The 16,912-nt window shown below is 36.8% G+C and overlaps 2 protein-coding genes and 1 pseudogene across 10 annotated transcripts in view; 1 reads left to right on the top strand and 2 right to left on the bottom strand.

The window, feature by feature from the left end:
* LOC140989406 (cysteine-tryptophan domain-containing zinc finger protein 3-like) lies at positions 1-8,294 on the top strand. Of its 9 annotated transcripts, none has more exons than XM_073458626.1 (15): positions 1-576; positions 1,026-1,098; positions 1,201-1,331; positions 1,461-1,829; positions 1,913-3,045; positions 3,340-3,755; positions 3,845-5,313; positions 5,392-5,549; positions 5,756-5,916; positions 6,251-6,411; positions 6,590-6,779; positions 6,961-7,078; positions 7,161-7,239; positions 7,477-7,629; positions 8,079-8,294. In XM_073458626.1, the coding sequence occupies exons 1-11, from the start codon at positions 481-483 to the stop codon at positions 6,770-6,772; spliced, it is 4,350 nt and encodes a 1,449-aa protein (XP_073314727.1). In that variant the 5' UTR covers positions 1-480; the 3' UTR covers positions 6,773-6,779; positions 6,961-7,078; positions 7,161-7,239; positions 7,477-7,629; positions 8,079-8,294. The 9 variants fall into 9 exon arrangements, with proteins under 9 accessions (XP_073314727.1, XP_073314720.1, XP_073314717.1 ...); XM_073458619.1 differs by having other exon boundaries at positions 7,338-7,629; XM_073458616.1 differs by having other exon boundaries at positions 7,332-7,629.
* A 1,146-nt stretch (positions 8,295-9,440) lies between these two features.
* Positions 9,441-15,241, bottom strand: LOC140989398 (cullin-1-like; annotated as a pseudogene).
* Positions 15,242-15,667: 426 nt separating this feature from the next.
* LOC140969306 (zinc finger protein GAI-ASSOCIATED FACTOR 1-like) overlaps positions 15,668-16,912 on the bottom strand; it is a 4,899-nt gene continuing 3,654 nt past the window's right edge. The window contains exon 3 of the mRNA XM_073430651.1: positions 15,668-16,863. Within this exon, the coding sequence (XP_073286752.1) occupies positions 15,840-16,863 (1,024 nt within the window). The 3' untranslated portion in view covers positions 15,668-15,839. The remainder of the gene's footprint in view (positions 16,864-16,912) is intronic.

Here is a 16,912-nt window from a genome sequence, read left to right as displayed (position 1 = left end):
TCGAGGCCGCTGGGCACCATAACCGGAGTCTTTCCTCTTTCTCGTCTCTTTCTCTCTCCATGAATTTTCTCTCTCTTCATTTCTTCTGCTCATCGGATTGAGCTTCAGAGATCGCGTGACACGATCCATTTCCACGATCCTAAATTAAATAGAGCTCTCGAATTTTGAGACGATTCCCAGTGTCGTGCATTTTTTTTCCGAGTGTTATAATAATATTTTGATATACGCTTCTGTGAATTATTGGAAGCTTCTCCTGATAGGTGAGGATATCTCGGAGTATAAATCTGATCAGGAAGATCACGTGGTGGGTTTTTCTGGGTCTTCGATTTTGTGAAATGGGTGGTTGAAAGTTTCAGAGAAAAGTAAAAGGAGAGAAAAAGATTTCTTTTTTTGGGTATATTTAATATTTAATTAATACTTCTTTCGATATTTGTGTCGGAAGCAGAGATGGGAGGAAGGGGTTAGCGTTAGGGGTTTGAAATGGAAGAGACTGAGGTTGAAGAAGGTGAAGCTCTTTCTTACCATGGACAGGATGAAGATTCCACCATTGACCCTGATATTACTCTCTCTTACATTGTAAGCATATTGAATTCCCTTCTCTTTAAATCTTTATTTCGTGTTGTAGTGTAATTATTCTGTTTGCAGTGTTACGTTGAATTGCAATTAAGTAGTAAGGTTGAATTGTACCTTGTTTTTGTTGTAAGAAATCTCTATTGCACTCTGATTGCTGATACGTGGTGTATTGGTGTTTTTTCTTCCTGGTGTGTAATTATTTTGTTTTCAATCGCATTTTAAAAGTGAATTTGTTGCTAGTTTATATAGTTTAAGATGGTGGTTAATGTTCTTTATCTTGAATTGATGCATGTTCTGCTATTTTGTTAAGAGACTAACATGGGTGTTGATGCATGAAGGTGTCTCGTTTCCATCTTTTTGTCGCAGATCGATATAATAAATTTGTTCCTGGGATTATAACACAGTGTAGTTGAACGTAACTCTAATATTTCTTAATTTGCACTCTTTTGAAGGGAGAGAAACTCGAAAGTGTTTTGGGTCATTTCCAGAAAGACTTCGAGGGTGGTGTTTCAGCTGAGAATTTGGGTAAGTTCGAGAAAGAATGTGGCTGATCACATAAAGTTAGTGCAAGGTGAATGTGGGTTCAGAATGTGATGTTTTTGATCAGAAATTCAAATTCTTAAACAGGGGCAAAATTTGGAGGATATGGTTCATTTTTACCTACTTATCAGCGGTCTCCATCTTGGTCTCGTACGAAGAGTCCACCGAAAGTTAATAACTATGATACTCCAGCATCCCCAAGAAAGCTGTGGACAGAGGTAGATACTTGTAGATCTAAATCTACGTACTTTTCAATTTGCTATCTTCCACTCCAAAATAGAACTAGAATTTCTGTTCAACATGATATCCAGGTTCACTTGAGCTATTTGACTTGTTCTCTGATTTAGGATCAGAGACAAAACTCATTAGCTTCATCAAGCGCTTCTCCAACAGCAAGATTACCTGATGCTTCAGGAAAGACTCTGTCAATTGAAAATTTGTTGAAGGGCTTACCATCTAGACGTGTTGATGAATCAGGTTTTAAACGTGGAGTCATCAAGAAATCTGTCAATCCTTCTGAACAGAAAACTCTGAAGGTTCGGATCAAAGTTGGCTCTGATAATTTGTCGACACAAAAGAATACTGAAATCTATGGTGGACTCGGTCTGGTGGTCTCTCCATCCTCTTCATTGGATGACAATCAGGAAGCAACTGTTGAAAAGCTGAGTGGTAACCGTTTGGATGTGCCAGAGAAATCTCCAACAAGTATTCTTCAGGTATTTGTAAATTGTGTCTGATTTTTGGGGATCATACGGCCGTTAGCTTTCTTAAACTTCACATTTCTACTCTGTTGGATCAGATAATGACATCCTTCGCCACGGTTCACCTTTTATCCCCTCTATCAGAAGATCTAATTTGTTTGATCGAAAAAAGAAAGATTGGTGGTGATAATGAATCTAAATTCATGGACAAGGCACACATAGAAACATCTGGGATGTTAGAAAATGGATCTCTTCCTGGTAGGAGTGATCAGAAAGTTGTAGAACAAAATAAATGTAAGTCGTCTGAAAAATCTTTGGTCTCCACTGAATTAACAGATCGGAAGAACATTGCTGGTCAGAGTAATTCTGCTTCAGCTATAACGAAGGAAAAAGAAATTGATATTGACACATTGCACTGTGATGAAATGGTTTCTAATATTTTGAAACTCCAACTTATATCTGGGGTGAAGGGAGAAGCGGGCAGAGTTGTTATTAATAAAATTTTGGACAGTGGATCTTCCCTAGAAATTGACAGGATTGAGAAGTTGGGTGAAAGGCTGGGTTCATCCGGCAAGGATTCAGAAAATAAAAAAGAAAATTGTAGCAGCGCTGCAGCTTTCTCTCTGAAGAATGTTATCAAGGGAGAAAAATATCATGCTTCGGATCAATCTGATTCAAATGTCTCCAAAGCAAGAAACGAGCCTAGTGTTGGACCTTCAGATCTTCGGAAGAAATTTGTGGGAGCGCGCATACAAAAAGTTGATTCTTCTTTGATTTCTAAAAGTGGAAAGAACTCTCATAAGTCTAAAAATGATTCATGGGATCATCAAAAGGATGCTGAAAAATCCAGGGAGATGCATCTTAAGGACTTTTTTGGAGACTTTGGATTTGAAGAAGAAGATGACGAATCAACTTCAAGGGAAATGCCTTCCTCTGGAAGGCCAAAGGATCCTCAACTTTTGAAGAAAAGAAATTCGAGTGAATATATCAACACATCAAAAGAAAAATCTAATGATAAAAGTGCCGGAAAGCCTAATCCATCAGAAAGTTATCCTAGATTGCCTTCACACGTGGTGCCTCCTCCGACATCTGAAGCTCAAACAGGAGTGGCTCCTATTGTTAAGGAAGACTGGGTCTTTTGTGATAAGTGTAAAAAATGGAGACTTCTTCCCCTGGGTACAAATCCTAAGAGTCTTCCTGAGAAATGGCTTTGTAGGATGCTTACATGGCTGTAAGTTTTATCGATGTTACAGTTTATGCTGTTACCTTGAATGTTATTCACATGATTTCTGATTGTCAGCGTTACTGGTTTAGATGAGTGAAAAATTTATATTTTGTATCCAAATTATCTGTCTAATGACTAATCAACTAACAAAAGGTTGATTGAAAACCATGGGCCTAATGCCTTTGATGGTTACTTTTGTATGATTCCTTGTTAGCCCAAGTGTGATACTTCATAGACCTCTGTTTCTACTCGTAATAGTTCTTCAATCCAAAACATCTTATTGTTCTGCCATTACCACAGGCCTGGAATGAACCGTTGTAGTATACCTGAGGAGGAAACTACCAGTGCTTTAAGAGCCCTATACCAACCTGCTGCTGACTCAATTCTGGCCCCTTATTCCGAGAGGCAGCATAACCAACTTCACAATTCTGTTTCTGCTACTCTGGGGGTACCATTGCTTGATACTGGGTGTCCTGTTCGAGAGCACCAAAATATTGCTGACCTCAATGAAACAACGGGGCAGAAGAAAAAACACAGGGCAGATCATTCATCAAGTTTATTTAATAGTGATGGTTCCACTCACTCTGAAAACTCAAGGAAGAGCGTCCCAACATCTTCCAAAAACGGTACATTAAACATAGGAAATCACTCTCCTCTAGATACCCGTGGATTTCAGAGTAATAGAAAAGAATCACTTGTCTATTGTTCTAAAACAGGTACTGTGATACGACACTTTCCTTAATTGCTATCAAATTTAATATATTAGCTGCATCATTTAGCTTCTTGGGTTTATTTACACGCACAGGTACAAATCTGAAGATAAATAACAAGCTAGAGTCCGATGCAGATGATTCTAGGGCATCTAAAAGAATGAAGGTGGAACGTCATTTTGATAATGGAAAGTGGAGTTCTGAAAATGGCGGGCCTTCCTTAAATGCAGGCACTGTATTGGTCAAAGGTTTGTCAGATAAATCATCGAGGCACAAGGATACAAGGGGCAACATGAAGAAGGATACATGTTTTAACCAAGAAATAAAAGTTCCAGATGATGGTTTGATGCACGAGAGAAAATTTGATATCAAGGACCCTGTTCAAAAAAGGAAAGGGAAAGATTGCCATAGTTCTCAAAGTTGCCACCAAAATTCTGGTGATTTTGTCGATGGATGGAACAGTGACCAGCTGGAAAGAAAAAAAGCTAGAGTTTCCAAGTCTGGGGGAAAAGGTTTGAGTGGAAGCAAATCCAGAGCAGGAACCGACGAGAAGGGCAGGGGTATAGATAAGCCGAATAACAATCAGTGTTTGAGCAATACTCAGGTAGAAGATTGTTTGAAAAATGATAGGGGTTTAGCACATCCATCTGTTGCTGCCAATTCAAGCTCTTCCAAGGTATCTGGCTCGCATAAAAACAAAAGCAATGCCCAGGAAGTTAAAGGTTCCCCGGTTGAATCGGTTTCTTCATCTCCATTGAGACCTTATGATGCTGATAAGGTCCCTTCAACGAGAGCGAAGCTCTTTGAAAAAGATGATTTGAAGGATCCTTACTCTTCCACAGCTGTGAGTCCAAAAAGGATTTCAGGTGGTGAAATTGGAGGAAATGTTCGAAAAGAGATGATTAAAAAAGATGTCAGTCGCACTATCGATGATAGTTTATCGAACATGAAGTCGGAAAAGGTGTCTTCACATTCGAAAGACAAAACTCGTACTTCTGTACCTGAAATGGATAAAGACAAAATCAAGGAAAAGACCAAGAGTAGAAAAAGCAAGTTTGACCATAGGTCTGGCACTCCTGCTAAGACTGACAAGTTTGTTTGCAAGAACGATACTGCTGGAGGAACATTAAGCGAGAGAAGTAAAGTACTGGGTCAGTCAAAGTTTGGAGGTCGTGATGGCCAAGATGTCATCAAAAGCCAAGATAATAAGCGTAATCTGGAGGAGAAATTACTCAAGAGAAGTAACCTGCTTGAAGCAAATGGAAATTGGATATCACATTCACTTCCACCTGTAGGGAGAGGTGAGACTGAAACAGTTGCTAGTCTTCATCCTGTCACTGGATCTCAGAAAGAAAATGTTGTGAAACTTTTGTCATCAAATCAGAGTAAGAAAGCTGAACAGGAAAATGGTCGACCTATTAATATTAGACATCCCACCCCAAATTCCCACAAGGGTCAGGATGTTGAAGCCTCTAGTCCTGTCCGAAGGGAGTCCTCCAGTCATGGTGCTAACAATGCTTTAAAAGAGGCCAAGGACCTCAAACACTTGGCTGATCGTCTTAAGGTTTGTTCATCTCATATCGATTCTGAGATGGATATTAAGTTGTTTCTAGCTCTTCGTAACACGGGTTATTTCTTTCAGAATTCTGGATCACCTGAAAGCAATGGACTTTACTTCCAAGCCGCCCTCAAATTTCTCCATGGAGCGTCTCTGTTGGAAACTGGAAGCAGTGAAGGCTCTAAGCATAATGAGATGATGCACTCAATGCATATATACAGTAGCACTGCGAAGCTCTGCGAGTGAGTTTTTACTACATTGTGGTTCGACCTTTATGGTGTCCTAACTTGTGATTATTAAAAAGCGTTGATAAATTATGGTCTCTAAGCCAGTAACTTGCTCTAAAGCAAGTACATGTCATTCTTTTGATAATGACTGATTTGTTGTAGGGAAATTGTGGTTCTTACATAGCATTTCTTCTTGGTATTAACTAAATAATTATTGGTAGGTTTTGTGCCCATGAATTTGAAAAGTCTAAAGACATGGCTGCTGCTGCATTGGCTTATAAATGCATGGAGGTTGCTTATATGCGAGTCGTTTATTATTCACATTCCAGTGCAAATAGGGACAGGAATGAGTTGCAAACTGCTCTGCAAATTGTTGCTCCAGGTATTTATCCATATTAATGGAAAAAAAAAACTCACAATTAGTGATGGAGGTCATTTGCAATTCAACCTGTAATACTTTGGACAGTGCCTCTGTAATTTTTGTTATTTCTTTCTCGGTAATCAATAATATTATCTCCTCCTCGTATCCAAGCCAAATTCGGATAGTGACGATTATTATTGCTCTCTCGCTCCTCTAATCTTTTCTTTATGAATGGATGTGATATAAGCATGTTTCATTGAGCAGATATAAAGTTGACTGTTGTTGGCTGATATAATCGAGCAGAAGTTTTACCTTCCTGATTGCAGTTTTTTTCTGTTTCATAATTACCATTCAGGTGAGTCTCCTTTCTCCTCCACCTCTGATGTTGACAATTTGAACCAAGTAACTACAGATAAGGGCAATTTGGTAGCCAAAGTTGTAGGTTCCCCTCAAGTTTCTGGAAACCATTCTATCACTTCTCAGAATCGTTCTGGTTTCATCAGGCTTCTAAACTTTGTAAGTGCAGTTACATTTTCAACGAATAACATAATTGGAGCACTGGATAGTGTTAATCTATTTAGTTTCTCATCTGTGTGCTTGCAAATTGTTGGCTATTGCACTATGACATCATTCAATCCGTTACTCGTTTTCTAGATTATAGTTTGTGTAAGTTATCGTGTTTGTATTCCTTTAGGCACAAGATGTTACCTTTGCAATGGAAGCCTCAAGGAAATCAAGAAACGCTTTCACAGCTGCTATATCAAAACTTGGAGAATCAGACATCTGTTCTCTCAAAACAGCACTCGATTTCAACTTCCAAGATGTAGAGGGTTTATTGCGCCTTGTTCGAGTTTCAATGGAAGCGATCAATCGTTGAACTACCTGTAATGTTTCTAAAGCACTCATCTTGAATCATTCCCTTTCATAGTTTTCTCCTGGTATATGAGGAAGAAAACTGAAGAGGCCTCTCACTTTTCAAATTCCATGTTGAATCTTTCCCTTGTAGCAGTTTCTTTTATCTTTTTATGAAGAAGACTAAAGGCAGAAATTTTTTTATCAACTCAGGTTAATGATATTGATAAAGCCTTGAATGAGTTCATACTGGGTGATGCGAGAACAATAGAAAGATAATCTTGAGATGGTAAAAGTCAGCAAGTTTAGGCTCCAATGGTCGTTACCAGCGGTTGGTGATTCTGTCCCCTCGTTTGTCTACAAATTCAATCTTAAGAGGACTTATGGTTGAGGCTTCTGTAAACCCATTGCAGGCACATGATAAGATAAGTTGATCCTGCTGACCGCACTAGATTCAGCAGATTTATTCAAGAAAAGTGGATTATATTACAGGTTAATTGTATTTTGATATTATGTTCTTGTGTGATTAGAATTTGTACTCTTCTCTTTTGGCTCTTGTACCATTGTTTTTAAATGTTCTGCAGGTGCAGGTCTGCTCATAACCGTTCCACTCTTAACTCTTCACAGATTTTACCTTGTATTTCATCTGGACATATGGAATAAATTATGGAAACGTGCATAGTTAAATTTAAGAAATAAAATATTAATAGCGGTTTCTGCTGCCCTTAGTGAAAGGATTAAGAACGATCCCTCCAGAAGGTGTACGGATAAATTTGATATCATCTTGATTTTTCAAGCAATAAAGGCTGTCTAAAGCAACTAGTCTTGATGTCAATGTCTAATTCTTCGCCGATCTTGATCTTGAAGTGCTGCAATTGGCAGGTATTCTATAATATTCATATTTTCAAGTAGCAGAGCTTAAAAATTGCCTACATTTTGGATTATTTCTGTGTACCATATCTGGTGTCGAGTTTTTTTATATTCCTCTCTCGCAAACGTTTGTGAAGTCCATCAAAGTAAGAAATAGTGGTGGTCGCATGCAGAGAGAAAAAATTGAAAACTTATACTTACATGATTTTTTTAAATTTTTGTTGCTCGTGTGTTCAATCCCATTCCCGGTAGAAGGCGGATTTCATATTTTCACTAGATTTGATTTTCAGATTTTATTCATATTTCATGCATATAAATGATGATTTTTGAGTTCTAAATATATTCAAGGCATGCCACTTGTTATATAATTGGAAAAAAATTAGTTAAGCTACTCTTTTGACTGGAATCTGCTCTCTCTCCCATAGCCTTTTGGTGCTAATTAGATGACTATTTGTGTGCAGGTGAATCTGCGAGTGGGAAGCATCCCAAGAAGAAGACGTGACCAAATTATTCCAGCCCTATTTAAAGTTCAAAGAATGTCTTGTCCCGTGTTCATTAAGTATATATGTACACACACTACTTCCCTTTGATATGTCTCGTATCTAGCGAAGTTGTATGAATAATTTTCTTACAAGAAGGGTAGGAACTAAAAATATCTATATCTTGAATTTGTGCAATTCTAAAAAACTGAATGATTGCCACCCCACATTGTCACGTTATTTGAGGTATCAAGATCCGATCATGTTATCTGGAATCGTGAATCAAAACATGTATGTATATATTATATATACAAAAATATCTAATTTAGTTATATTTTTTTAAAAAAATTCAATTAAAAAGCGATTTACATATGCGTTAGAGTTAGTTCAGAAAAATATGAAAATATGATTAATTAGAGAAGATAATTATTTTATTTGTGTGACAAATTGAAAATATGTGATAGTTTAATTTAGATGAAAACTTAAATGAGAGAAGATTTAATTAAATTTATAATTTTTTTTTTTAAAAAAAAATAGTTTAAGCAACATACTAAAAGTCAGTTACTTCAGTTTTACTTTAACTAATAGTGTTTTTACGTACACATTGTATAATTCTACATTCTTTTTTAAAATTAATTTGATTTATATTCAAACATGGTAATATCATAATGATAAAAACAATGAAAAGTCATATTGTAATTTGAAAATGTTATATTTAAATGAGATCATACATAATATAATAGTAAAAATTAACGAGCGACTAAACTACAATTTCAAATAATGCAATAAAAAAAGAAAAAGGCGGAAATGCAATTTTAAATAATGAAATTAAACAAAACAAAAAATAAGAAATGACGCTATTTTTTTCTATTACAGAGATTTTTAATAAATAGTAACACACACACACACACACACATATATATAATTAAAAAATTAAATTACTTGATTTATACGAATTAAATTTAATCCTTGTTTTTATTCTTTCTTAATAAAAATTAAATATTATAAGATAATTATTACATAATTAATTATAATTAATTTGATGACCAAAATTTTAAAACATAAAGTCCTATTCAAGTCGGCTCAAACAGTAGCCAAATCGGAATCGAAACCGGAATCATATCGACGTGGATCAGTTTCATTTTCACCTTTTATTGAAACCGGAACCATTAGTTTCAGATTTGTAGTCAGGTTTATCTACAAGTGACAAAACCCAATTGAAGCAGAATAAGGAGCTTAAGTTTCCATGGCAATTTTAACAACAAATCAAGATTCACATGTATTACTTGGTGATTTATCAATATTTTCAAAGGCATAAAAGGATCGGACCAAACACCGAGTCACTGGCTAAAAAGATTGTGAATATATTGCACGGTCTAAGAATCACGATGATCACTTTTTACTCTGCCTAAGGTTGTCTGCAAAATATATACACAAAGCTACTCCCAGAGCAGAGTTCAAAGTAGATATATATGCCTACTCTAGTTCTGGTCTACTAATATATGACAATATTGAATTGGCGATGAGATGCGCCTGAAAGAAAAAGACCAAATCAACTTCAGAGCCAAGCCAAGCACAGTTAAAATAGCAGTTCCACTGTATCTGTCCCTCTAAATCAAGATTAGGCCAAGTACTTGAACAAGTTCGGGTTCTCTTTGTCCCTCTCCAGGTAGTCTCGAGTTATGAGATCTTCAATTCGCTTATTAACCGCCTTAAAATCAGGCTGCATCAATAAACATTGTTAATACTAAATCCAAATCTTCACAAGGAATCAGGAGGTCAATAGCAAAGAAAGAATCAGCGAGATTTAGAAGAATATATAAAAATCCAGCCTATAAATCATTTATCACATATTCCAAAGATAACCTAGGAGTCGAGGTCAACCTAATGTGGAAAAAGAACTTCTAAGATCACACCTTAAACATGCGGCTCAACTGTTCGACACACTCCAGGACTAGCTGTTGATGGCCCAAAACTTTACGAATTTTCATTATGCGCACAATTGAGGCATCGATTGCATAGCGCTTATTTTTGTCAACATCTTCAACCACCTTTTTTCTTTCATCCACAGGGGGAAGAGGAATCTGAAACACCAAAAGGGAAATAGTGTGTTCGAAGTGACAGATAAAAATATTGCGATGAGACTAAAAGAGAAGACAAGAAACAAACTGCTAACCCTGATCCTTCTCATCCTGTCAGTGAATTTCGAATTGAATGTGAAATAATCATTAGACGAAACGGTTTTATTATTTGGTTCCTTGTTTAAGATCTTGTACTTTGCACACGAAAGTGATTGAAGCAATCTAACCAAATCATCATCAGCCAAATTTAACTGAGCGGAGATGTCGCCATAACTCAGCCTATCTGCAGAATTGAATAGCAGTAGTACAGCAGCCTGATAAAAAAAGAAAGAAAAAATAGCATTACAGATCAATTATCCAGCTTTGTTACTCCATAAGCCCCTTTTTTTGAGGGCCGTTTTTCAAAGAGGGGATGGGTTGGTGAATTGTGCATAATATTTTATAAATAATTAACCTGATATGTTCCCACGATTAGTTCAATTGGTTTCTGCTCAAACCTTGCATTTATATTACAGGTTCCCAAAGAATAAATCCATGTCAATTTTCTGTGTTTTGTTTTGGTTTGATAAAACTCCTTGAAAACCTCAACACACTTTACCTGAAACAAAAGTTGTTCAAAAAAAGATCATTCATGAGTTATCCAAACCAAAACATCACGGCTAAATAGGTGGGAAGAAAGGGAATCCGCTAACAGACAAAGGATCACACCATTTCTGCAGGAAGACTCAGATCTGAAGATTTGTAACTTGGCCAAAATCCAGTCGTGAGAACAGTGACAGTCAAATCTATCCCAGGATTGGTAGATTGGTTGTTGCCGAGATATTCTTGAAAGTGGTTCTGGTTTTCCTTTGCAAGTGTCAAATCAGTAACCTGAAAGTAAAAAACTCCAAACTTTACGTCTCAGTTGTATGCATGATACTTGAAGTAACAAAGCTTGATTTACCATTCCCTCCATCTTTGAAGTGAACTGACCACCACACTGCTGCTTTAACTTTGTTAAAATAAGCCTCTCATGATCATCATTAGCACTTTTGTCAAAAAGCAGCCGGCGAGACAGCTTCTTCCTACAAAAAGGCAATGCAATGCACACAAATATGAACGTTAAACATTAAAAGATAAAAACTCGAGTAATGTGAAAAATGCAAGTACAACATGGTATCACCTGTAGAACTCAGCAAAGAGGTCCTTATCACTAATATAGGCCAGGAGCTTGACCACCTACAAAAACGTGCGATAAGGCATTTCTTTTTAAAGGAAAGTTTCCATAAGAATGTCTAATATGAAGGGAAATAATGTTACCTTGTCTAGTGTTTCCTCAATGGCTTCATCACTTAGTTTTTCACTCCCACCTTTCTTAAGAATATTGTCACAGTATGACGCCAATAGCTCAGCACTTGAGACGCCAGTGACAACTTTATTGCAGAAGGCCTCAAAAGCTTCCTTGAGAGACTATATAATCAACAAAAAATTCAGTAGTAAATCACAGAAATAAATGTAATTGATTCCACATTGAAAACAAAATTATAATTCTACACTTCCGACTTAAACCTTGTGAAACAGGGTGTTATTGGAGAAACAATCCTTTACATATGCAAAATACTTGTCATGAAGCTCGATTACTTTCCTCACAAATGCCTGCAAAGGTAAATAAAAGTTATAACTTCCTGAAAACAAATAGACTGCCGAATGATAGCCACATACGAAACATTTACCTGCTCTTGTGTTCCACCAGCATTCTCTGACTATAAAAAGCAGGTATTGGTTCCCATCACAATATAAATATGATAAAAAAAAGAAATAGATTAGTTTGAAAATACCACCGAATCAAATTGTTAACATTAAGTAAGAAGCAAGATATGACAGATTATTAAACCAACAAGCATGGTGAACTCAATTGTGGAGCATAGAACAACAATCTCGCATAATAATCTTAACGTTACCACATTATGCATGGTAAATAGGTACAAAACCACTCACAGAACCTTGATAGTCCAAATGTGTTTACTTCACATATAAATTACAAATACGATTCCAAATAGACTTTGAACGTCAAATATAAACAATCAATATACCGACCTTATTACTAGCAGCTTCTTCAGCCTGCTGAACCAAAACCATGCCTTCAGAGGTAACATGCTACACCAAGCAAACATCATACGTACTAGGGGATTAGGAACTGATGATAAATACCAACAGATAATTCAGAACTATCTAAATATCACATACCTGCTTGAACATATTACCAACAAGTTCCAGTCCCTTTGGAATTTTGTGAAAGAGCCTATACATCCTAGAAAGATCATCTACCTGTTACCCATCAAGAAGGAAAAGAGTGCAACAGTCAAATTTCTCTTTAAAGCCAGTTAAATGGAGAATTTCTTCAAATAATTGACAAAAGCTTAAACACCTTGTCATCTCTGAGTAAAGCACGGCATCCAGAATGTTCTTTTTCCAATAATTGATTGGTGTATGCAACCAACAATTCATTTTGTACTTTCTGCATCATACAGCGAGCATACAGTTTAACCACAGATTAGAACAACCATCCGGTCCATACATGTCGACTATGCCAACCTCAGCCCAATGCAGATCACAGAAATGTGAACCAACTGAAAACAACATAGTTGAAGTAGAAACAAACTTGGATAATCTGGAATGGATTTTCAGAAACTTAGCCAACTTATAGCAGACCAAAATCAGCTCAATTATTTTTACTTCAAGTCCAAGTTCAATTTTTTGAGCACTAGGTACTATTCATTATTTTGCACATTTGAGTAGTAAAAAACCATATCAAACATAAATTCCTCAGATTAACTATTCTCAAATACAACTTAGAGGAAGATTGCAGGTTTGCGGACTTTTGAGAGCATGAGTCCAGTTTACTATGCTTTACATGCTAGAACTAGAAATTTTAACTATAAAATAGAATAAAACACCAACCTCCAAAAGTTTTGTCTCACTGCTCGAATGGAAATAATGAGAAACCCGGTCCTTTTCCTTTCTCAAGCACTCCTCTGCCTGTTATTTATCCATTGAAACAGGTCTTATAAACTACCGTCTTATAAACTAAAACAGAAATTTACCCCACTAAGGTAAAGTTGCAAATGATATTTACCTTCAACATGTAATCAGGACAAGAATCTTCCACGATCCAGTTTGATGCTTTTCGAGAATAGTAAGCAGCAGTGTCATTAAGCATGGCATCTTCAAAGTCTTTCTCATAGTAATCCATCTGCCCCATCCCAATCTCCACAAATATATCTAGTATATTCTTCAGTAAAGCCCTGTCAATCTGTTCTCCTTCACGTTCTTGATCAATCTGCCATTTAAGCAAAATTATAAATCTTGAACAGCACTCAGAGCAAGATATATTGCTTGTTAAAGAAAAACCCTTGCCAAGGTAATGACTGCATCTCTGGCTTTGTATCTCAACTCAAGGTACACCTATCATCGATATTCAAACAGTGAATCAGCAGATGCAAAAATATTGATAAAAATTTCAGGTCAGGCAGAAAAATTGTGTATGTGTCGAACAATGAAAAAGAAATCCAGAGATCACTGAATAAAAGGAGGTGAAACAACAGATTGCAACCAACCAGATCTCGAAAGCAGGCCAGCCCAACTTCTTCCAGAGGAGGAAGTGACCTCCGAGCTATAAAATATCGATCAAGAGAGTAAAAGAAGCGTGACAGCCACCTGACCATGACTTTATGATTAGCCCATCTGTTTACAAGCTCCCTCAGCATGAACTCATCGTGCTTTTCTCTCAAAGATGGCAGGACCTGGTAGAGAAGAGTGATTCATAAACATATCAATGATATCGGTTCCAAAAAATGGAATGACATCTTAATGGAAGGAATATATTTAAGATATTCCACATTTCCACTCATGAATCAAACAACAGGGTAGGTAAAATCAAAGGTGGACAAATGTTGTCAAATTCATCCATATGCTGAACGATGGAACAAAGATAAAATAGTAACTATGAACTTCAGATTCCTTACTGAAGAAGTGATATCTACATCAAAAGATTATTTGTACTTCTCATAGAGCTGCTGAGAATAATCATGAGGAGGCTTCTGGGTGCACATATTGTATATGGTACTGCGCTTCATGTCAAGGATAGTAACTAAAGTTGAATAAATAACTCTGTTTTTCACTTGGAACACACAGAAGCACAAAGAACACCACGTAAACTGTGTTAACAAAAAAATTCAATAGATAGATAATATCGCGGTAAATTTTCTCTTTTTGAAAGTAATCGAATTTATGTAGCGAATTCACTGTAGTAGGAACCATGAATATAAGGTTATACCGTTATAATTAACTTTGTGGAAAAGGGAAAAAAGAAAGACCGAATCAAAACATTGTTCCTATCACAGAGAAATAGGATACGTGTAACGCATAATGTATTCTTCTGAACTGAACTGTGTTTCAGGATGGCCCTCCAAAATCTTCTTCAGTTTTGTAATGCCTTCTTGCATGAAATTCCATCCTTCATCCAACTCGATAATTTTCATCTGATTCATTCTGTCTTTATCAAAAACTTTCCGCAATCTACAGCCATATATATCAGTCACGTCCACAATAACAAAAAAAAATAGAAACAGGTGCGAAGCCAAGAGTAACACACACAACGCTGATGACGAAAAGATAATCAAGACCCTAATTTAAACAATGCCCCCCCAAATTCAAACTCTAAATTCGGTCAAGTCCACCGATGATCAAAAGAAATAAGAAAATCCTCCCAAGTTAAACGATTGCAACAACATAAAGTTCCACAAAACCTTGACCATCTTGCTTCCATTAAATACCAGAATCGAATAAATTCTTCAAGGAAAAAAATCTAAAAAAAACACATAATTACACGCACATACTAAACAGTGATTCAAACATACCTAGTATGCCCACGAAAGTGAAGGAACTAGTAGGTTTATATAGGAATCGGGACGAGGCGCTCGAAGACGATGAGTAAAAGTCCGCCAAACGCGCAAAACAGTAGCATTTGAGTGAGTAAATTGTGGGGCTTTAGCCTTTACAGTTCCCAGAAATAGCGTTTTATACCCAAACCTGACAGGGGAGAGAACCGATTAAGGTTGACTTCGTAAAGTTTACAAACAGGTTGAGAAAGTTATTTTTTTAATACTGTCTCATCGATTTTTATATATGTAATAATTTTTTTATAGATGACTCAAATAAAAAATGTCTTATAAAATACGATCTATGAGACAGTGTCACAGAAATTTTTGTCAAACACTTTTAAAGATTTTATTATTTATATTTGGTAAATAATTTATTACATTAGTGTCCTATTATAACACGAGGTCTCGAGTTATCATAATATTCAAAAATAAAATTAAGTTATCTCTATATATTTCATGCTAATTTATTTTTGTATTATCATAATCATGTCTCCATTTAAATATATAAAAAAAAATATAAAGAAAAAAAGAGAAATCACCAACAATAATATTTATTTGTAACAGTCAAGAAAGCATTACACCCTGTTTATAAATCGCATGCAAAAATGGAACTCCACCGTGCATTAACCCAAAATCCTCCCGCTATTTTCAAGAGTGGCAATCTTTTTCCATTTTCCTTTACCGGATTATACGATTCGAATTTGAGATCTAAATGTAATTAAATCGACTGACTGCGTCCATCAGAATGTGTTGTACAATGGCTTTTCTACATCAGAATCTCCATGTTGATGGAAAGGGTTATGCATAGCTTGAATTCTCTGCTGATTCATGGCTTCCACGTGATCCATTCTCTGGTCATGCAGATTATTCTGTGCCCTTGATCCCCCAACCCCCAAGAAATCGACGGTTGTCATATCATTTCCCCCTCCCAATCTTGTGAGATTTCTCGCCATAACATTATTGTTAATATTATGTCTTCCGTGCTGAATACCTGCAGAGCTTTGATCACTCTGATCCTCTTGTATTTCTGCTGAATTTTTCAGGAATCCGGAGGCCGCCACTGAGTTTTGATCGTTTCCAATAAGCATTCCCCCGTACATCACCATATCATTCAAGGCGGAGCCACCGCCACCGCCGTTCTCAAATAGCTGACTGGCGAATCCACCATCCATAAATGCTGAGGGTGATTGTTCGTTTTGAGGTTGCAAGTTGTCGTAATGGATATTAGTAATGGCTCTGGCCCCGGATATCTGGTCAGGACCCGCCATGCTGCTGACAAAGCTCTTCTGCATCATAGGGGAGTTGATACTATTACTTGCCGTGGCACCCATTTGGGCTGCTTTCTGCAGCAGAGCCGTGGCCGACATATGGGGGGCAGATCCCAGAATTTGGCCCAGGTTCTTGTTATCTTGGTGATAGTGGTAGCCTGATGGGGTCGAGTTTGAGCTGAGTTGAAGGCCGGATGAAGTCGAAGGCATGCTTCTTGGGATGCCGAAGAGATTACCCGAACTGTTAGAGAACATGGCGCCTGCGGCACCGACATTCATCGGCTTGAATGCGATCGGGACTAGCTCTTGTTGGAGTGATTTTAAAGGGTTGTTGAATTCCATAGATGTGTTTGAGTTGGAATTTATAGGCATAGTGGACAATAACTCAGGCATTTGGGCTTGAAAATTCGGGCTCATCAAGCCATTGGTCATTACTTTGCTGTTTTCTTCAGCCAATGCATCACAAAATGCCCGGTGAGTTATGAAGCTGTCTCTCCTGAATGAAGCAAATCATTCTATAATTCACAAAAGATTCATTGAAATAT

Source organism: Primulina huaijiensis, chromosome 1 (genome assembly GCF_012295235.1).
Source record: "Primulina huaijiensis isolate GDHJ02 chromosome 1, ASM1229523v2, whole genome shotgun sequence".
Taxonomy (NCBI): domain Eukaryota; kingdom Viridiplantae; phylum Streptophyta; class Magnoliopsida; order Lamiales; family Gesneriaceae; genus Primulina; species Primulina huaijiensis.
Note: the sequence above shows the minus strand (reverse complement) of the source record. Positions and strands in the feature narration are given on the sequence as shown.